General features: G+C 39.3%; 1 protein-coding gene across 1 annotated transcript in view; it reads right to left on the reverse strand.

The window, feature by feature from the left end:
* The window catches only part of LOC118785573 (glypican-6-like), a 217,291-nt gene that overhangs the window by 72,434 nt on the left and 122,045 nt on the right, over positions 1-22,812 (reverse strand). Inside the window, exon 4 of the mRNA XM_036540350.1 lies at positions 8,700-8,865. Coding sequence (XP_036396243.1) covers positions 8,700-8,865 — 166 coding nt within the window. The remainder of the gene's footprint in view (positions 1-8,699; positions 8,866-22,812) is intronic.

The raw sequence follows: 22,812 nt of genomic DNA on the forward strand, positions 1-22,812 counted from the left end.
CCCCTTAAAAATATGCCTTTTTTTCCTAAATAAAGGTAATTTCCCCCTTTCCAGCTGTCAGCTCGTTAAAACCAAGTTCCTTCATTTGTTTCGCCTCACTTCTCTGCTCGCCCACGACTGCATTAAGATGTCAGTCAAGATCAGTGGGCAGCCTTGAGACCCGCACTGGGACCTGGCGGATTAAAAGTGGGGATTTGTGCTTCTCGCATATCTCAGAATGCATGAGCCCTTTGGCTATTCCTATATGCATGCTGGAGGGCACAGGACGTCGTCCAGGGCTTTGCAAGGGCAGAGAAGTCCATTTCCATCTTTTTTCTGTGGTTCAAGCAGACAGACGATTTTGGTGTTTTCTGATGTTGAATGATCCCTGATATGTTTGTAAAACAGAAGACAGCAATATCTAAGGCTAACTTTTTATCTATTTATTTTTTGGGGAAGCTTGATACTGTTAAGAGCTTTAACAGAGAGGGCTTTGTACCAGTACCATGTGCTGATTTGATCTTCTGACGATCTGAGGGAAATATTTCAAGTGCTGTAGGGGGAGTGCCAGCTTGTTAGAGGGCAAGCAAAATAATATCACTTTTTATCATAAATATCACTTCCTTTTTCATCCCAAATCTGTAGTTACAAGAAACAAAGTTATTCCAGCACTTAAGCTGCTGCTTCCCAGAATTTCTCAGTGCCTTGGCACCGCTGCGACCTCACTCCTGGCGTGCCATGATTGAACACCTTGACAAAAACTCATGCCACTAAATCTAAACCCTCTGGAGGCGCACATTTTCTAGCAGAGCGGAAATGCGCCTGTCTATGCTTCTGATAAAGGCTTATCGCACACAGAGCTGATAACTGGAAATGAAGCCCAGCTTTTCAGACAGCACTCATTTCCCTCACGGGTGTAGAAATCTAGAGCTCCAGCTCTTGTCTAATGCTTTAGCACAGCTTCAGCTGGGATTATTAGGATCGGCTAGTGCAGACATTAGGGATAACTTTCCTTTTTCCACTATGATGTCAGTGGGCATGTTAAATATTTTGAAGAGCACTGTTTGGAAATTAACAACAAAAAAGAACACATTCTCTACTCTTTGCGTTCTTTGGCAGTATTATGGACAAAGGTGTCATGCTAAAATGGTTAAATTTTTCAACAATCTCACCCACTCCTACATGAACTCCTGTACTTCACTCTTTCTTTTAAAAGACACCATCTGTGTTGCCCCCAAATAAAAGACATAAAACTCATGAGTATTTCTCTGTCTTGGTTTCCAAAGGGCAGAGTGTCCCTGTAAGAACATAATGCGCTCCATTATACAATTCCCTCTTCTTGGTTATATTCTATTCAGACAATCATTTGAATATTAAACAAAATGATAATTACCCCATAATGGCAGTCATATGCTAATGAAACAACTTTGCACTTACAAGGGCACCACTGTTCATCTGTGTTAGTCACTGCTCTAAATAGCAAAGGCTCAGATATGAATAGCATGACTGACGGTGAAGAAGGAACGGGATTGTAGCTGGGCACACGTACAGTGCAGTACAGTACAGTGTCAAATTGCAAATCTGGTAATCTAGGTGAATATGATTTCAGCTCACTAACCTATGCTTCAGTGCTCTAATTCCTGAAGTTATAAATGCTATCATTCAATTGTTTTTTCTCAAGATTAAAGTTTTCCATTTTTCTGCCAGAACTTAAATTATTGTTGATCTTACTAATTGATTAACTTATGCTATACATTCATATGTTCATTTTTCCTTCTCTGTCCTACAGGATAAGGGATACAAAGAGGACTTTAGACTCTTCCATAAATGGCATTATCCTCACAGGGTCTGTCAGTTGCCTGTATGTAATGAGAATGCTATGTTCCGCTCTCAGTATGACTCGTGTACTGTAATTCCTCTTGTGCTGGTGATGAGATAATCATAGGTAAACTGAATGTGCATTCAATTTAAGCTTTATGCTTTGTCATGAGGCATCATTTTCAGGCGTTTTTGGTGGTGTCCTCATCCAGGTGAGATAAGATGGGCTAGAGGATCCTTTGTCATCCTTAAACTTTCTCCTTCTTTCAACAAATAAGTGTAAAAAGATTCTGTTTTGCAGTATCTTATGCTCAGAGTCACAGATCATTTGTTCTTAAGTAACATACACAATAAGCCAAAACATTATGACCACTCATAGGTGAACCAAATAACATTGATCATCTCCAAACAAGGGCACATGTCAAGGTCTGGGTCGATTAGATGGTAAGCGAACAATCAGTTCTCGTAGTCAACGTGTTGGATGCAGGAAAAATGGGCAGGAGTAAAGACCTGAATGACTTTGACAAGGGCCAAATTGTTATGGCCAGATGACTGGGTCAGAGCATCTCTGTAACGGCAAGGCTTGTGGGGTGCTCCTGGTCAGCAGTGGTGAGTACCTACCGACAGTGGTCCAAGGAGGGACAAACCACAAACCGGCAACAGGGTGTTGGGCGCCCAAGGCTCATCGATGCGCAAGGGCAACAAAGACTATCTCATCTGGTCCAAACCGACAGAAGGTCTACTGTGGCACAAGTCACAGAAAATTTTAATGATAGTTAATTAATGATTTTACCAGTTCATACACAAGATTAGGCTTTTTATAATATATTATATTATACAATGTTATAATATTTAAACAAAAATACCCAGCACCACCTTCACACATTCCTATAAGTGATTCCTATATTGATTCCCAAAATGGAAATGAGAAAACATGACACCAATTTTGAATACTTGACTTTGGACATTTTTAATGCAAGGGAATGCCTTGTTGTAACATATCTTTCATATTATATTCATGTCATAATTCAACAGCAGAACTGAATACAGTATTTTCCAGCTGAAAGTTTCAGGAAGGATTACAGCTGCCACCTGTTTCCATAATTCATAAACAGTTGGAAGCATGGTTCTGAGGGGAAAGAGTGTTTTAACATTAAAAGTGAAAATGCTCAGAAAGGTCAGAGAAGGTTTATTCTCTGGTGGAATCCATTAGATAAACAGATGGATTAGAGGTTAGTTCCTCTGTGGAACAAATACAGTTTACATTTTTCATAGTACTTACAATTTTGAGATGATCTCCAAAATTTTACACAGGTTTGACATTTCTAAAAATTGCGTTGAGGGAATAAAGTCCGCTTGCCTTTTAGTTTCTACTCTTGGGAACTAATAGACTAGCATCAAGTGAATCAAATACTACTAAACATGTATGGGCAGTCTTAATGTGTTTAAAATGATATGACCTCAAAATGTATTTGCAAAATGTATTTGCAACCTGTACAACTTCATAAAAGAAAGACATTGATTGCCAAAGAAGTTCCAGCAAAGCAACATTTCTGTCATGTGAAACAGCGGGGAGATCAGACCGTTCACGGCCTGAAAACTTTTTACTATAAACTAACTCACTTTGAGGCTCACAGCTGTCTGTGTCTCAAGGGCTGTCCATCTCAAAAGGAACCAAAAACCTTGAGCATTCCATTGAGCTTAGCCTAGACATTTGTTGTGGAATATTTGCTTGGTGGCCCTGCCTTATTTGAGCCCACATGGCAGCATTGTAACACTGATTTAACATCTGCCTTAGGAATGATCGCTAAAGTTACCCAGGACCTCCCAGAACTGGCCTGAACCAGAGAACACAAAACCTCAATGGTCTGAAAGCCGCTGTAGGGCATTCGACCAACGTGTATTCCATAGCTAACAAATTACACTTTTCAACCACAACCACAGCTAGAAAAACAAAACAAAGCAAATCACAATAGACACACAAATACAAATGTGCAGAAAAGCCGATGCAATTTTTAGTCTCAGACCACAGGCTAATTTGCAATACCATCCTTTTGTTCCAACGTGCAGAGATGCTTTCAGATGTGACCTCACCATCACAAACATCCCGAGAAGGAAAAATGCAATGCTATGAGTGGACATCCGTTAGATCTATCATGGGCTAAAATAATTGATTAAACCACAGGAGATACTGCAATGCAGCACTCTATCGCTCCATTGCCATTAGGGTTATTATTATGATTATTTTTTGTTTAGCAGACCCTTGCGGGTAAACTACACTGTACATTTTTTTTAATGTATTGCTATAATATATGGTATCCATTTATGCAGTAGAATATGTATTGAATCAATGCATATGACTTACAAGGGATCAACTGTAGTGTCCCCCCAGGGATTCAAACCTGTTCTATAATGGACCTCCAGCACTCCACTGCTTGACACCGCCCTCTACAGTTATGTGACTGTTTCACTGCAGCTCTTTGCAAAGTCTGCTGGTTTAAGCACGTGACACATTCAGGACACATTTGATATTCCACTTGGTTTGTGAAATATTGCTGTTCTATTTCATAGTCTCTCCATTTGCTTCTTGCCTGAGGCAAAAGAAAGCTCAGGCCTACTCAAGTCCCATCGAACACACAGAGATAAATAAATAAACAAACACAGAGAACACTGTTTTCTTTCCCAGAAATAATTGCATGAAGGGGAGGTCAAGAAGGCCCATAATGTCAAACGTGAGGACTCTCGAAGACAAGCACACTTTCACATGTCATCAAGATGCAAAAGAGCTATACTGAATTGAACTGAAGTTACTCAGGCCACTATACCTCAGATTGGATGGCCATTTCAAAGGTATCCACTACATTACTCTCATTTGTATATATGCATGCAGATATGCGTGTGCGTGTGTGTATGTGTGTGTGTGTGTGTGTGTTTTGCTAAATCAAGTGAAATGCTAAATGCTACAATTTACCCTTTGAAATGAGGAAGAGGCACCTACCAGGGTGGTGGCAATGCCTTTCCTTTCCTTTCACCTTCTGGAAAAGGCTGCATCTGGAATCTATGGACATACTATTCTGAGAGGAGATGAATGTTGCAGGGAATTTTGTGCCTCTGTGGAATGAATCCGGTACCAGTCCCACAGAGTAAACATCTGCTTTTTGCCTGGCTTTTGGCAGTGGCTTGAGAATAGGTTTAGAATTAAACACCACCGCCGAGGATGACTGAAGGTCAGATTTGGACGATGGGGCCAGGGTGTGAATGGCTGACTTAAATGGTTTTTATCATGCTATTAGTTATCATGCTGTTTTGCGAAAGTGGGAGGTTGCGTGCGCAGGAAGCTGAGAGAGATTCATTAGGATCACATGCTTAGAATGCAGCTGTAGATGGTTGTTTCTCTTTCCTTGCTAAAATGAGTTCCCCTTTTCTCTTCATGCGTCCTTGATATCTTTTGTTCTGGTTGGCGGAAGGAGAGTCAGCCCATGGTTTTGGTTAGATGGAATGAAGATTCATGTCTTTACCAAAGCCAATGGTGCCAGTTTTACGTCAGACTTTACTTAAAAGCCCTGTAGTCAGCCAACATCAGTCATTCATTCAAGAGCAAGATATGGAGAGGGCTGTTCAATATAACCACTATGGCACTATGTGCATAAATACTATTTCACAATATGTTTATTGTATCAGTGCACTAGTTGGAGTTATTATACCACTTCCATAGTCAATGGAACTAATTAGTATTGCGTTCTGCAAAGGATTGACACATGTTCAGATGTGTTCCAAAGTGTTCTTGTTCTCCTGACTTTATTTAAAAGTTTTTTGAACTGCTTTGTAAGTTGCTCTAGCAAACAATAGCTGCCAAGTGACAAAATATAAATTGATTTTGTTGATCTCATAGCACATGCTTATATACATTTAAAATACAAATATTTGATTTATATAAAAGTAATCCTTACTCCAGAAAGGGACAAAACACATAGTGGACAGTTTGGACCCAGGAATCTGTTCTCTTTGTCTCAGAAGAATTTTTAATTCATGAAAGGATCACTGTAGCAACATTTAAAAGCACCAATACATCGGTCAGAATGTAACATATCACCCAGAATACACAGTTCAGACATTGTAGTTCAGACATTGAATGTAAAATTGTTCCTGGGGAATAAGAAATCTCTGAAATGATAATTAACAAAATTTTCACCTTTACCTCAACTAAAAAAAACTTATGACATTTATGTGACAGATGTATCAAAAACAGGAGGAAAAGGCCAGATTCTGAAGTTTAGACTCCGTAATGTGAAAAAAACAGCTCATCTCTTCACTCTGGCTCTACGCATTTGATGAATTTTACAGAGCTTATTGAATTATAGATTTGACGGGACTTTTTTTTCCGATTCTGTTACGTCAACAAATTTGATATGAGAACTGACTTCGGTTGATGTCTGAAGCACAGACTTCCTGGTAAGGTTTATTTGTGCTGGTTAATCCAGACATGCATTTTTATCCACTGGCGCGAGTTGATCTGTCTTCATTGGCTGAGAAACTCAAAACCTGGGTGTGTGAAGGATATCGTCTCACAAATGTCTACGAATGCTCAGAAATGAAGCCACCAGGGAGCTAAATATACTGGTGACCACGGGGACGGGGCAGGGACAAAAGGATCCTCCGCCATCCAATCTGCCTCGGAGATACAGGAAGGCAGACATGAGAGATGGAACGATTCCTGGACTACAGTATGCCCTTCTCAGCCCACCAGCCCATACACAAGTTAAATGCATTAGACAGAAAGACTTACGTTAGGTTGACTTTTCACCTGTGCATAAGTATTTTAATCACTTTAGAAATGAGCTTGTGTAATAAGACTTCTACATACAGTAACAACTACATAGAGGGAACATAGCAGGTAACAAAGTTCTATTTAACCAAGTGTAATAACATTAATATAATCACTCTGTTTGATATTTACAATGTGGATGATAATGTGAATAACATTTTACTGATTTTCTTTACAGCCTTGTGTCTCAAAGTTAAGACTGGGGACATAGCAGGTTCATGCCACTGGTGAAGTGCAGTGCAAAGGTATATTACTTATGAACAAACACAACTCCATCCATCATAGTATTACTTGGAATGATGCAAGTCTACCAACAGCAACTCAATAAATATTCAAAACACACAAAAATGCTTGTAGGGGGGTCATTGACCTGAAACAGGCTCACAAGAAGAAACCCACTCTCCAAAAGCCAAATCGATATCTCTTTGTGGTTGGACCATAAGCTAATTGAAAATCTTTAGGGCTAAAATGAATATGAAATGTCAGAGCTTTAAAAATAAAACAAGAAAAGCAGAAGAAAAAGAAAATGACATTTAATCTGTCGTGCCAACAAAGCTTGTTGAATTGATGGAGGAGAATAACTCCGATGGGCAAACCAGGGTGCTCTTGTGCATTCGGAGAGAGGTCAAATGCAATTTTAAATTCTGCTCTTCTGACAATATTTAATCATACTGCTTACGGAGGAGGCCATTAAGTCATGTCATTGGTGTTATATGCTATGCATGTTATTTAATGAAGATACTACGTTTTTTATTTCAGAGTATCATTTAATGTATTGACTTATTTTACATTTTTGCCAGTATTATATTTTGATATTTTCTGTCATTTTAATTTATTTTAATTGTGCTTTGGGGTAGTTTCATGGTATAAAAGGTACCATACAAATATTTTCTTCTTATTATTATTCATCCTCTTACTATTTATCAAACCACCCTGGAGGGTTTTACATCTGGCACAGTATGTTACTCGTCTATTCAGCACTGTAGCAATTGAGGAAAAATATCTTGCTCAAGGGTACAACAGTAATGTCCCACTGATCTAGCCTCTACACCACATGCTGCCAAAAAATATCTGAAATGCATGCAGCTTAAGAAACTATCCGACTGGCTGTTTCTGCTGCAGTCTGATTGAGTTACCTGGGCAGATATCTGGGAGCAGACTTCTAACTTTGATCTGTACAAGACAGGTGCATTATGAGTCATGAAAAAGAGAGAATTCTGAGAAATGAGAAATGTATATATATATATTCCTACTGGTTTCTTAAACTTGAACATTTATAATAAATTATTCATTAACTGGCACTCCACAAGGCACTCGATTTTGTATTCTTAATTCTTACTTTGCATCTCCTTGCATCACACCTAAACCTTTTTTTTTTTGTTCTTCCCATATGTCACCCTGCACTGAGACATCTCACGCAGTGCACAGGGGCTCTGCTGTGATGGAACATCTCACAGCTATCAGGAGAGAAGCGACACTGCTACCGCTGGTCTTTTTTCGACAGCAGGCTTGTCAGACAGCTCCAAGGTGTTGCTCGCTAACATGCTCCACTGGAGTTCTTGCAGGGTGTTTAAACAGATCCTACATTTCCACACAAAGCATGAGACTAAATAATAAGAGGGGGATGTTTCATTCGCATCCTCGGTGTCAGACAGTGTTCAATCACAAGAGCTACATGACATCCTGCTGAACTGCTACCCACAATTCCCAGCACATCCTGCAGTCTCTCGCTCCACTCCCTCTGACCAAAGCGATGCAGCGGGAATCTGGGCTTGAAAGGACCTCACAGTGAGTGAAAAACTGTCAATGTCATCAGCACCGCCGAGCAACTTCACATGGCAACTTTACATCTTACGGAGGTGGGGGGGGGGGGGGGGGGGGCTGGATTTTAACCACCCACCTCGAAATCAAAGACAGCGCCTTAGTAGGAAAAGCAAGAACAACAACAACTCCCCCTTACCGCTCCTCCCCACAAAAATAAACAAACAAAAATACATGGCTCAACATTCACCTCATCCAAGGAATGAAATATTTCACAGCACAGAAGGTAGCGTCTGGACGTAGGTGCAGGTCTTACCTATGAAGAGGTTCCACTCGGGTTCCAGGTCGGCCTGGTTGGCGAGGCAGCCCTTCATGACGTTCAGACAGTAGTTGTTGCAGGGCTTCAGCCCCGGCACACTGCGGCAGTATGGGCAGTACAGCATCTTGGTCAGCGCACGTATGCAAGCTGGGCTCACACTAACCTGGGGGCACAAGGACGCATACAGTTAGGCTTTTACTTCATATTTCATATGGAATTTAATTCATATTTCATATTCAATCCATGCTTAAATGTAAGAAATTAGCATTGCATATTGATTGTACAATACAAGTGCAACAATTATTTTTTTATCATATGAGAAGTCATTTTAAGACCGATTTCTAAAATAATTTGAAATGGTAATCTAGATATTACCATAGAAAAATAACAGACTACAGAAGTGAGAACTTGGCTAGTTGGCTGATGAGTACTCACTAAACTGGTTAATATGAAATGAAAAAATTCCATTCGTGTAGTTACAGCCTACAAAATCCATATGTAGGCTCATAATAGGCCACCTCTTTGACAAAGTATTTGTTTTTGTGGCATCATATTAAAGTTATTTCTCCTCCATCTTTGCCATAGATAATCCTTCTTTGTTGCAGGGACATCACATGTACATTAATATTGGTTAAAAATACATTCTTTCATCGTTTTCCACTTAATAATTGTTAATATCGCTTATGTGCGCATTGTCCTGAGGGCCTATGGTGGCATAAGCAATAGCAGCCTTCAGTGTCGCCTGTCTTTTCGCTTGTGACTGATGGGCCAACATGAGTGGGCTGACATGAGAACAGATAGCGAGCAAGAAGCTGGCACTGCATTGTGAAAGGGTTATTTCTGCCCACCTGCGTGTGCATATATATGACACATAAGATATCTCAGTTTAGCGGGAATCCAGATGATGCTGACACTGACGGGTATCATTGTTGTCACAGCTTATCACTCACAGTGCAGCACTCTTCCATGTGTGAAACATTTCCTCACACAGCATCAGCTGCTTACCTTGAATAAATGCAAAGTGAATAAACGGATTCAGTGCACTTTTTTTTTATAACAGTATCAGCCTCAGTGTTTACCGTGCTGATGTATTCACTGTTACACCCTGTTTCCTGTGCAAAAACAGCAAAGTAGAAGAGCACACCAGCCAGAGAAGAAGCACAAGAGAGAAGAAGATTAAGCTGCAGGTGTCCAGTGATTTTGTATCTGTGTTGTTCATTTGCTGTTGTTCTTGGCTAATCTGTCAATTACTACACCAGGGAGAGCAAAAAGCTACATAGAACATCAAGCTACAGAAAACAATCTGAAGTTACTTAATGTATCTGATGTTAGGACAGGTTTTCCTTAGGGGGTGGAAAGATGGAAAACACAATGCTTCTACACCTGATGACGTCCGGCCTTAAAAGTGAGAAAAAAGTATGAGCTTGCCTTCAGTGAGAAAAATGCAGAGCAACGATCTCATTTGCAGAGTCAACCAACCGAACCCCAGGGCACACATTCTCATGCATTTCATCTGTCAAAATAAGGGCTGCAAGCAACATGACATACCAGTGTACATCAGTGGATAAATTCTCTCCAGTGTACTGTCTCTATCTTCAATGCTTTTCAATGTACTGTTTCTATCTTAATATACATATACCACGCACTGCCTGCTTTGGTTTATTTGGGTAGATTACTAAAACAATCAGATTTTGCTCGCTATCACACTGAAGCATTGTGGCTGGCAGACTGACAGGAAGATGAGGAAAATTGTTTTGATGGTGTCTTGCATATTCAACTAACCCTGGTTGGCCAGGCCCACAGGAAATGAATCAAAATGCCAGCTAAGTGGAGGATGTGATGCTGCCAGTGCTGTAAATGTTTAACTCTAAAAAGGTTCTCAATCACTTATTATATATGCCTCTGATTTAAAATGGCACCTCCTTTGCTTGTACTGTATATCAAAAAGAACCTGCCCTCTTAATCTATAGGCCAATTCCCTCCTGCCCCAAAACACACACACACACACACACCCCCACCCCAAATCAACAAATATACCCACCCAATAAAACCCCTGTAAATCTCATAGTGGCATCTGAATCACCCGATTAACAACCTCCCCACTGTGCATGGGACGTAAAATCCATGATGTCTAGGGATGCTGGAATTACAATACAGCTTCTATCACATTAGATTTTACTTCAAATCCTGGGTTTCCAGGCCATTTTTCTCTCTAGGGCTCAAAAGGTTAACGTCAGTGTCTATATTGCCGTTCATCTTCAGATTCAGCCTCTAACTTTAAGCAGGTCACTTTGAGAAGGTGGCTGGCTGCGGCTCAGGTAGCTGTGACAGAATGCATAGTGGAAAATCGAAAATATCAGGTCTTACATCACCGCCGACGCGGTCACACTCCGATGCGCCTTTTTATTTCCGAGATGCTGCGGCACGGGTGCCGGGCGATTCGAAAGGCTGTGAAATCAAGGGGGCCAACTTAAGATTGGGAGACACTATTAGTCTTATCTGTCAACATTCCTTCCTCTGGATTTATATTGTTTTATTGTAACACGGATCACTGCAGCTTGAATAAAGGTTGTTTCTAGATCTGATAAGAAATCCGGTGAAAATGCCTATGAGCCTCATCTCTGGTTTGAGATGAATGTACGTGGAATGTACGACAATGCCCTGGGGACCTACAGATCAACTGACCTGAGGACGTTTTTAGGTTCAGTCTGGGTTTTTTAATTACAAGTGGTACCTGCATGAACAAGGTTGACTGAAAAACCCACTGCCCCTTTCATAGTCTCTATTCTCTTGTTGGCTGGTTTTTTTTTGTGTGTGTGTGTTTCCATTTATTTATTTTTTACATTTCATCAGACTGCACCCCTAGTCTCTCTGAGCAGAGGCAAGTGCGTTTCCATGCAGTGGAGACAGGCGTCCACATCACCAGTCCACACAACTAGCAAAAAGGCCGTGATCAAACGAACATGTTCTGAGGAGTGCCGTTTGCCCGTGACATCAAATGACGCCTGGCGGATGGCTTTGAATTCGGCCTGCTTGTTGGTTTCATCACATGGTGTCATGCCCCCATTAACGCCACTGATTTATTTTGATCAGCTGGCAAATAGGGGCTGGGAGTTGCAGACCATTAAGCAGACTGGCTTTATTTAGCTTCTCGGAGCCCTGGCTGATGATGCAGACCGAATATACTGATGGTCTGGCATCATTATTTCCATTTCTTTCACATTGTTCCTTAAAATGCAGCGGTGCAGGACTATTCGGTGAGATCCATGTAACCCGCAAGCTGGTCAGTTTCTGACTGTGAGGTTTAATGAATGGTTGAACATACTATAGCACTGGCAGTAGAAGAATGTAATGTTGTTTTTGGTTTATGGGAAAGGACAGAATAGATGCAGTATGCAGAACTAACAAAACTCAGTTTTCATTTTTTGCAACCACAACTTTGCTATAGCCACAATAGGCAAACATTCTTTCATTTTTGTAAATCCATTTTTTTGTTGCAATAGAAAATACAGATTTTGTACAAACTCAGCTTACCTTGTTGAAAACAGCTAACCAAAGCCACTTTTTTCCCTTCTGAAGAGGCTCAACATCTGTGTAATTCAATCTGCTGTGTCAATGTCTTCCCTCTTCTCCCCTTGGAATTAACATGGATTGAACTGCTGACTTCAAAGCCAGCAGAAGTCTATTTAGGGTATCATTTGCAGTGTGAGTAAAGGGATAATTATATAACAAGCTCATCAGAGAGAGTCTATGATAAAAATCAATTGTGAGATCCCCCTTCCCGCAATGTATGTTAACCTCCTGATCAGTCTGTCAGCATACTGCTGCTGTACTGCCACCGGCACTAAAACAGTTTATTTTCTGCCTGATGATACTAAGTGATGAAACCTTGTCTTACACTGAGAAACCATAAAAATATCTAAAAAGAAATTAAAAAGACAAACAAACAACATTGAATCAAATACCACTGAACCCTTTGGGATAGCATCATTCTCTGTCTGTCTCGTTCCACACAGTGGCATTGCAAACAGCACTTCCTCAAAGAATTCGTAAAGGGAATTGTGTGATTTCTCAAGACAAGAAACAACACAGGGAAAACAGTGACAGTCAGTAGACACCGAGCAACAGATAAATAAGATCGAAAGAATAAGAGTGTCAGAACTGTCTTTGATGAAGTCACTGTACCATAGTCAAACAAAGGAACAACAAGAACAAAAGATTTCTATGATATCCCATATGAATCTTATTCCATCAGTCATGAACCTGCAATAATACCTTCCAGATGTCAAGGACAAAGTCACAGTGCTAAGGTATTTAGAACTGTTAAAGCACTTTCGGTTTTAATTAGGCTTATTCTACAGTAACGCTTACACACTTGTGACAGTGACAGATGAATGAATCTACTCTCATCCTATACCCTGACAAAGGTACCTCTTGTGCATAAATGTTGGTTCTTTTTCTTCTCTTGTAGTATTTTTTTAATAGATTTTCACCCTTTTGTTACTGCCAATGCTGCGTTAAGCTCAACACCCTCTATACACAACACCTTCTATACTCACACAGGAGCACTGAAATGTGATAAGCGCAAGAATTCAATAAACTCACACACAGCCAATGCCTGTTTCCCACACTGGAAGACAGTGGAGCAAATGCAGATCGGAGGATAGCTCTCTACGAATGTCATCTGAGTGACTCGCAAGCATCCTACCAGCCATCAGAGGGTAACAATGATCAGTGAGAATCAGAGACCCCAACCAAATGAAACCCATCCTGCCTCCAGTGTAATTAAACCAACTGTGTTCCTCCACTCGTTGCCATTGTCAGCTAACAACAGCTCAGAGCCTTGAGAACTTGTGGCTCTTTTCATTTCAAAAGAATTTAAATGAAATTCCATGCAGGAATGTACAGGTATAGCTTGTCTCATTCTTTACAGTGAGTGAACTGGCTAAGCTACATCTCATTAACACTGGGTGTGCGTCCTCCATCTCTTTAGTTCATAAATCAACACAAAAGCACAACCACAGGGTTAGTTCTGCCACTTAAGGACAGGAACGGGTCACAGATGTATCAGCGTATTGTGAAGCAAAGGGTTAGGCTTGTGGAGCACAGGCACATTACGTAATCGTTCATTAAAAAGGACATATGCAAAGCCCATATTTCACAAGCACTTGGAAGCAGGCTGTACAAAACACGACATGAAAAATGTCTTTGGTCACACCGTTAATTTTAGACTTGTGATTTAATGCACTCATCGCTGACTCATTGTGGATGCCAACCCCAGAGACCATGGTTATTGCTGCAAATTGAGGTGACATGCTCTGTGTCAGAATATACATCTGCAGTCTATCAGTGAATATACAGAAAGGCACGGCTGCTGTTCATCTTGGGTCACAGACAATACCATATTTAATTTCCTTACCAAAATGATATGACAGAGAAAGTGTGAGGGAGTCTTGGGCATTAAGCCTTTCTCCATTTCTGCTTGAATATATCTGCAACATTATATTTCCTTGGTTTGATTACTCAGTGCTGAAAAGAATTCATTTTTCATCACCCCCTCATTTTTCAGAGGATCCATCAGTTACATTTCTTAAATAAATGATTTTATACAACAGCTTGAACACTCCATATAGTAGTGTGTAGCATGTTGCTGAAAAGTAGTCTCTCACCCCCAGTATAAAACTAAGATCCCTTGATATGAACCCAACACCCAAAACACTGTCCCCAGCCATTGTCTGTATATTAGCGTCCCCTGTATTTACAGTTGCCATTCATTCTGCATTTTACCAACCTCAACAATATTTTTGTGCACTTTGACCCACTTCCCAGTGTTTTTGGAAGCAGCTTACCATTTTTAAGGCATCCCAACATTCTAATTGGCTAATGTAGTCCACTATTCATCATTTTAAAAATATGAGGACAAACAATGGCATGATTGGTTTGCAGTGTGCAACATATGGCACCTGAGCACTATGGCATTCTGTCTTGTAAGAATGTGGGTTATGCCTCGAGCTTCAAACCTCCACACACACAAACATACCAACTGTGGCTTTGTGTGGCAATAAACAAATGTGAATGACAGAACACAGGATTTGAAAAATCACAGGTCTCAAAGTTGAAGCTGTGCTTGTGTAATGGCATAAGTCTTCTTCTCTTGTGTAAGTATATAAAGCATCTGTAACAAGACTTACAATTACCACGCCTATCTACACAACATTTCCCATGTTCACAGGTTTCATGTTGCACAAATACTGACGTAAATGGCAAAAAAATAATACTTAAAAGTTGTTACACATCTGTGTTTACACATGCTGCAAAGCATTTAAACAAATACTATCCATCAATGTATATGTACACAATAGTCACAGTAAATCATCCTAAGTAGAAAGACATGCATTAAGGCCAAGTGTTAAGTGGAACCAAAAAGTAGGACCAAAGCCTCTAAAACAGATTAACCCACTATAAATCAATCAATATCCTGCCACAGAAAAAAAAAAAAAACAAAAAAAAAACACATCATCAGTAATCTTTCAAGTGCTGACTTTACTTTCTTCCTGTACTTTCTCCAGTGTCTCTCTGAGAGCAATTCCTAGCACAATACCAAGAGTAGAGGATACTGCTGAAACAAATAATCTGGGAGACAAAAAAACCCTCATTTTGTGCATCTGGTTGGCAATAGTCTCTGTGCAAGAGTGATGCCGAAAAATGGTGCTTAACGGTGCTGTCTATGCCACGATGATGGCTTAATTACAGTAGAAGCACAGAATTATTGTGATATTATCAATTATTTGAATTACAGATACCCGAATCCAGAACAAATTACACGTGACATACTATCATTTTGTTCAACTGCTGATATTTACTGAATTCCAGTTAACTACTGTGCTCAAAGGTGCAGGTGCATAAACTGAAAGGTAACAATTGAAGTTGTCAAACAAAAATGGAATATGCTACCAGCCATGCCATAAATCATTAACCCTCTGCAAAGCAACGCTATGGTGTTCAAGTGTGACTGTTAGGCAAACGCACTAGTATTCATAAAAAGACTGAAAACACATCTGATAATATATAAATACATAAAAGAGCAGTGAAACAACTTGCATTCCATATTGTGTGGTATTAAATAACTATGCCGTTTCTGTATTCCAACCATCCTGGCAGAGGCATTCAAGTGAGATGCTTTGGGTACAGTCACAGATACTGTTTACTAAACAGATATTCAGCTTGATTGTGATCGACATACCACTGTTGAAAAAACGTGTTCCGATTCCCTGCCTCATTATAAATATTCATTTTGAGGCACGACCGGACAAGACAGTTTCCATATCGAGGACAAGGCAGAAACAGCAGTGGAACCTATTATCAATGTTGCAATAAAATGAAATTAAGTATATCAGATTTTGTAATTAGTATAGGTTCATGTATAATACGACCGTGTAGACTAGCAAGCGCTTCATAGTGGACTTTCCAGAGGGAATTAAAAACAAAAACTCTACACTCCCCCTTATGCAATGTTTCTGGGGATCAGTACTGAAAGTAGGCTCTGCCATCCCCCTCTCTCAGATTTAACATCCACCACTCCATCATCTTTAAAGGGCAGTCACATTTCAATGGCAAAAGCGAAAAATGCTCATACATCTCACCGGTGTGATAGATGCAAACTCTTACCAGACCATCAGAGCAATCAGATGTCTGGCCATGCCTGCCTAGAACGCTTATCAGCCTCCATACAGAACCAAATAGACATCCATCATCAAATCTGGACACCCTTCACCTCTCATTTTGTAATGCAAGATAGCTGATGTCACCATCAATCCAAGGAAACTGACGTTCCCTTTCCTCAATGAATCTATATTGTTTAATATGCCCTTTAAAATATATTACTGTTAACATGCATTTTTCTATGTGTATGTGTATTTCCTCATTCCTAAAATCAATAAATAAAACTCTATTAAACAAAAACATTTTGAAAACAAAATGTTTCTCCAGCTGCATTTTAGATAATGAATAAATAAAAATGTATGGTATTTGCACATTTTTACAATTGCTCTGTCACAAAGGACTGGACAGCCAGAGGGAATCAAAAAACCAAAACACTGAGATCCATTTAGGTAAAAGCTGAGAAGTGATTTCCTGACACCAGGAAAAGATTGAGGGGCACTCCTGAAAAACAGCTACATGGAAAACAGACTGTGAATGGAAATATCCATTAGGTCATCAGAGACAGTGAGGTGGCTGATAGCAGAATATGTGGATATTCCTGTCCAACAGTGATTGGGGGAGGAGTAGGAGGATCTTCCAATACAATAGTGGTTTGGGGAGGGATATGGGGATAATCCTACTACAGTGATTACATCTTTGGCATTTAGCAGACACTCTTATCCAGAGCGACATAGGTCACATAGGTTATAATTTTTAGATGTTATCCCTTTATACAGCTGGATATTTACTAAGGGAATTCTGGGTTTGCCCAAGTACCTTGTCCAAGTGTACAACAGCAGTGCCCCAGCAGGGCATTGAACTGGCAACCTGTCAGTTATAAGTCCTGCTCCTTACCACTAAGCTACAGTGCCACCAGTGATGGCCTAGCCAGTTAATTTTTCTTGTCTTGACAATCTGAGAAGTCAGGATGATCCTTGAGGTGAATGCAGAGGGATTTGGATCATTGAGATTGATTTCACTGGTATACACCAGGAACAGCAACGTGGACAACATCCTACTGCAATGACACATGGTAGTTCAGACTTATCTTACCAGCTGACATTTACGAGGGTCTGAGTATTTCACAACAGGCTACTGGAATCATTGGTATTTGATATGTAACAGATACAGATACAGTACAAAAGCAACACAGTCATACTGTACTACACAGAGTCATTTAGCAGACACTTTTATTTGGAATGATTGACAGATTAGTGCTTAGAATAAGGCTAGATGAACAGCACTATATGGTGAATAGCTGAACAGTACTATAGGTGGCTGCTGCCTTTATTACAAGCATGTATGTGTTCCTAGGAATTCTACAGTAACTGAGGATCTTATTTTCCCACTGACGCAATCTTATAAGTGAGGGTGACATTCTTGAACACTTGCTAGAAATGGAATTTTTCATAAAAAGGGGGGGACAGAGAAGAATGAGACTGTGCCATTCAAAAGACTGACATACACTTAAAATATGTGTAGATTTAAACAGACTTATACATGAAGAGCATTTTAAATATTAAGTCTTGTGGCACACTCTGTGCAATGCTTCGGTAATGACAGGACACAGAAGAACAGCAAGACGCAAATCACAGCCTTCAGACAGGTGTTTACAGGAGACGCGATGAATAAATTTTCTTCCGCTCTCCCTCACGAGTTCACTGAATGACCAACAAACTAAAATAAGAAAGACACACAACAATCTTAAAGACCTCTGTTTTATTAGTTATCTATTTACTTATTTATTTATTTATTACTGATGCCAGTACTTTTTCTTGTTCTCGTTTTTACCGCACAGGCTCTCTCTCGTAGTATATCTGGATTTGGTGACAAAAAACAACTAATGATGGACTTTTTACGAGTACTGTGAATATCAATTATCAAAAAAGGGATTGACGTAAAAACAAGACTGCATGTACTGTTGAGATACAGTGTAACACTACACAGAATGCACTTTTCTGATATCTTGTTAAGTTTTGCTTTGCTGCTGCTGTTACCCTTATATTGTATGCGCAGAGCACCACAAATGCACAAAGCTAAAACAAAGCAACTATGTAAATCCATATTTAAAACAGGACTAACTTCATCCTTTGTACACTATTTTCACTATGTTAAATTTATGTACATATTACATTGTGACAACTATAGGAGTACTAAGACCAGACTCAAGCTATACCCAACGTGAATGTAATATCATAATATGTGATATCATGAATGTAATATGCAATATTCACTAGCTATTAATGCATACAGTCACCATCTGTATACTAGTTTTCTCAACACAGAAGCCCTTGTTTTTGTTCCAGCTGAGTCTGGACGGCAAATGAGTTTCCTGGTGTAAATTTTGAAGGGCTATACCACTGATTTATGGATGGTATAGAGTGATTACGCACTGTTAAAATTAATTTCACAAGTTTGTTGAAACTGCTGAAATGAATGAAACCAAATTGGATACTCAAAGTAAAGCAACAGAGTATTTAGAGAATCTGGGACTCAGACTAAAAGGAATTAAAAGTTTTAGAGAATAAGAGCAAGAAAGACAGAACAAAACAAAAAAGAAAAAAGTATCCTGACCCCCTAATTCAGCAAAACATAATTTGAGAAAAGAGTGGCTAATGTCATTATTTTCATCAATAGGCACACACTGGAGCTGTTGCTGAATACCCAATGTGAGGCTGCTGGAAGCCAAGAATGATCAATAAGAATGAAAAAAAACCCTCTCTGCTCTCTACTGTAGACTCTTAATGGCCTTTCAGAATTTAAAGGAACAGTCTAAGACGTGGTTGCCTCAAGCTGTGATTCACAAACTAGTTTTGAAAAATGAGACAAAGCACCATGCTTCACATTAAGTATTTACATTAATGCAGTGCCATTAATTTAGCTGCTAATATGGCAATACATACTATAAAAGTACAGTTATGTCATCAGAATTAATTTGAAATTGGTCATGATGTCATAAGAATGAAGAAGAAGAAGAAGAAGAAGAAGAAGAAGAAGAAGAAGAAGAAGAAGAAATGGACTGTGATGTCATCAGAATGTGGAGGAAATAGGGTTTGGTTTCCGTAGTTCTGAGATATGCCCACATAGGTTAATAACGCTGTGTAAAATGACACTGATATTTCCTGCCACCAATGTAAAATGCAGAGCACCAAGAAATACCAGAGAGATCAACACTTGGCAGAACCTATTTGCAGCCTTGTTGCAATTATCCTGACAGGTTTTCAGATGAAGATCTGCTTCTAGCTGAATTATAGTTTAAAATTAAATGAGGGAAAAAGGTAAACCAAGGGCTGGACCAGCTACTTTTGCACACTGGAAAACACCAAACCTGCTGAGTCATTATGTCAGGCAGTGCATTTAACCTGCCACAGTTCAAGAAAACAAATGATCTACCGCAAACAAATACAAAAGTCTTATAGTGCCTTTAAACAATGGCCAGGTTTACTTCCATGATAACAATGCAATTTTAATGCAATTAAAACAATACTCTGAGGCAGAAGTCATGCTAAGACCTCACTTTGATTATTTTAATGTGGTTATGCTCTGTAGGCACAGTAAAAATAATCACAGTAAGATATGTGGAGCACTCTGATCTTATTCACACTGTTGTAGGACTATTGGAACATGTAAACACCTTAATTACACTCAGTTTGCATTATGACTGAGAAAAGACAAGAAACATTTTCTTTGTTAACAATGGTACTGTTGATGCTTATGCTAGCTAGCCAGTAATATATGTCTTTGGAAGACAACGTAAATGACAAAAGCTAACATTGTTGGAACAGGAAAGACAGGTTTCATGCTAGTTATCTTGAAGCACACAAACTTTATGAGATGTTTAGACACACAAAAGCACAACCATGTTGACATTAAGAGTCTATGTCTGAACAAAGCTGAAGATGGAAGATTTGTCAGAACAACCAAAAAAGTCATTTGAAGTGTGCAAGGTTGCTCTGGAGGAAAAATCCCCCTTCTATCCCCACTGTTAAACTGAATTATTCACTATTTACATATAAACTAGAGTGCTTGAGAAATGCCTCTTTTAACAAAGACATGTAAAAGGCTTAATTTCACTATAGTATTTACAATAACTGCGTTATCACGTGTATATAAACGTAATGCAAGTGTAGATTTCTGCAACACAGACAAAGTATTCAGATGTAATGCATGCCAAGGAGTAAAATCAGGAAGTATTCAGTCTTTGGACACTCTGTTCCTTGAACCATTGGCCTTTTCTACTTCCAGCACCACAATACGGCAGACTTCAATAACAAATTCGAGATTGTGTCAAAGTGTCTTGCCCCTCCCCAGAACAGATGAAAATTTACTGTGAATAGACAATTTCAGTCACCTGCTACTCTCTACTCTACCTGCTGGAAACTTGAGCTGACCATTTGCCACAGCTTTTTGAAGTGATACAGAGGCAGTGGGGGGGGGGACTTTGTGTCACTTGAGAGTTAATGCAATCCACCTGATGTAAAAGCCATTGAATCTGAGCAGAGCGATGACCATTGACGCAGTGTTCAGAAGGGTTGATTAAGCACCACTTAAGGTGGATTAACCTTCATGCCAAAAAAAAAGAGAATTTCAGCCCTGTCATTATCTCTTTAAATCTATTTTAATGGAGAGTGGCTAAGAGGTTGCAGCTGAGGATCTATACTGTCGTTACACTGCCTGGTTACGTGTTCTCTGTGACAGATCTGGATCAGAGAGAATTTCATCATGCTCTTTGAAATGGTTTACCAGGAAAAAAAAAGAAAAAAATGGTCATAAAGAAATAAAGGACAGGATTTCAGCTACTTAGCAATTTTCATTGAGGCTGAAACAGAAATTCTGTCCAAATGAAAATGAATGAAATGAAAAAAAAAAAAAAAAAAAATCCATGCTTCAAACAGAATTACAGATTTCAGATTTCAGGACTGTGTGTTGTTTGTACCCCAAGCCTCTTCATATTAATTTTATATTTGTTTTGGAATATTCACTGTTATCAGGCACAGGAATAGACACATCTTGAGGGACAATGTCAGGAAACACATCAATGTAATTCACTAATTTCTGAGCCTGCTCAAAGAGCTGGAACAAAAATGAACATTGATACAAAAGACTAGAGAAATCAACTTATGCAAAGGCATAGGTGGTGTCGTCTTTATTCCAAACCATACAGATACTTTCACAACTGGTACAGAAATGTACAATTCACATTTCACAAATGTGTGGTCCACACTAGTTGGTCTATACACTATTTTTGCTGTAGAGTGAGTCCTTCCCAGCATTTCTGTACTAAAGGTCTTGTTTCCAGCAAGATTTGGGAAGCAAATTAGTGTCATGGGGTGAATTTTAGTACTCTGTACAGTGAATTTACAGTATGTCCCATCTAAAGTAATCAAACATTGTTAAAATGACTTTCTTTTAATGCTTTTAATAAAATAACTACACTTACAAAAAGTAACCAGATTAAATAAATGAATAAAACCTTTTGCTTAGGGTTTATATCTGGCATGGATAATATACACATATACACAGGTGTGAAAAAGGGGAGTTTTGGCTCTCTTTGCCTCTTCCAGCTTGTCAGGCTATTGCTGACATTGAACATGTGGTAAATCTCCAATATAATTAAGACAAGATCAAACCACAATATACTAACAACATTTCTCCTCGTCATAGCCTTGCATTCACATGGTTGCATATTTCAAAATGGCACTCACTTGGTCCAGAATGCTGAGTAGTTGCCTGTGGATTCTCAAAATTAAGTCACACTTGCTTAGATATTTCTTTGGATTGGATTTCCTTTGGCTTTACGGACCCTGCGGTAGCGTGAACGTTATTCCCAGGGTCACGCACAGCCTGGGTGTGAATTATGCACAACGTTTCATCTGTTCCCATAATCACTACATCTGCAGAGATAATGCTGTTTTGTATGGCCCTGGATCACCTTTGTGTTGTTTCTTTTTATTACCAGTCATTACACTTTGCTCCCTTTGCAATTTGTCTTGAAAGTTTTGAAAGGAAATCCTAATTTCCAGGGTTGAAGCAAAAACCCCCGAGGCTGTCCTCTTAGTAGACCATGAATAAAAAATCTTGCAGGAAATAATACACACAAACAACAACCATACAAAGATAAAATACAATAACAAAATAAAACTGGAATGGCAAATGTACGGGTTTGATTTCGTACTGTCTATTATTGTCAATGCTGGTTTCGATTAATGACATATTGTTCATCCTCACTTCGCAAAAAAAAAAAAAAAAAGATTTATTGGATTATAAAAAGATTAATCTGATTTATTCCTCTGCTCTTTCTTTTTTTCCTTTCTCTGGAATTGTATTTAAATAATTTATTGGCTTAGCAGACACCCTTCTTCAGGGCAAGTTACGATGCATCCATTTTTAAAATATTATCCATTTACTC

This window comes from Megalops cyprinoides, chromosome 11, assembly GCF_013368585.1.
Source record: "Megalops cyprinoides isolate fMegCyp1 chromosome 11, fMegCyp1.pri, whole genome shotgun sequence".
Taxonomy (NCBI): Eukaryota; Metazoa; Chordata; class Actinopteri; order Elopiformes; family Megalopidae; genus Megalops; species Megalops cyprinoides.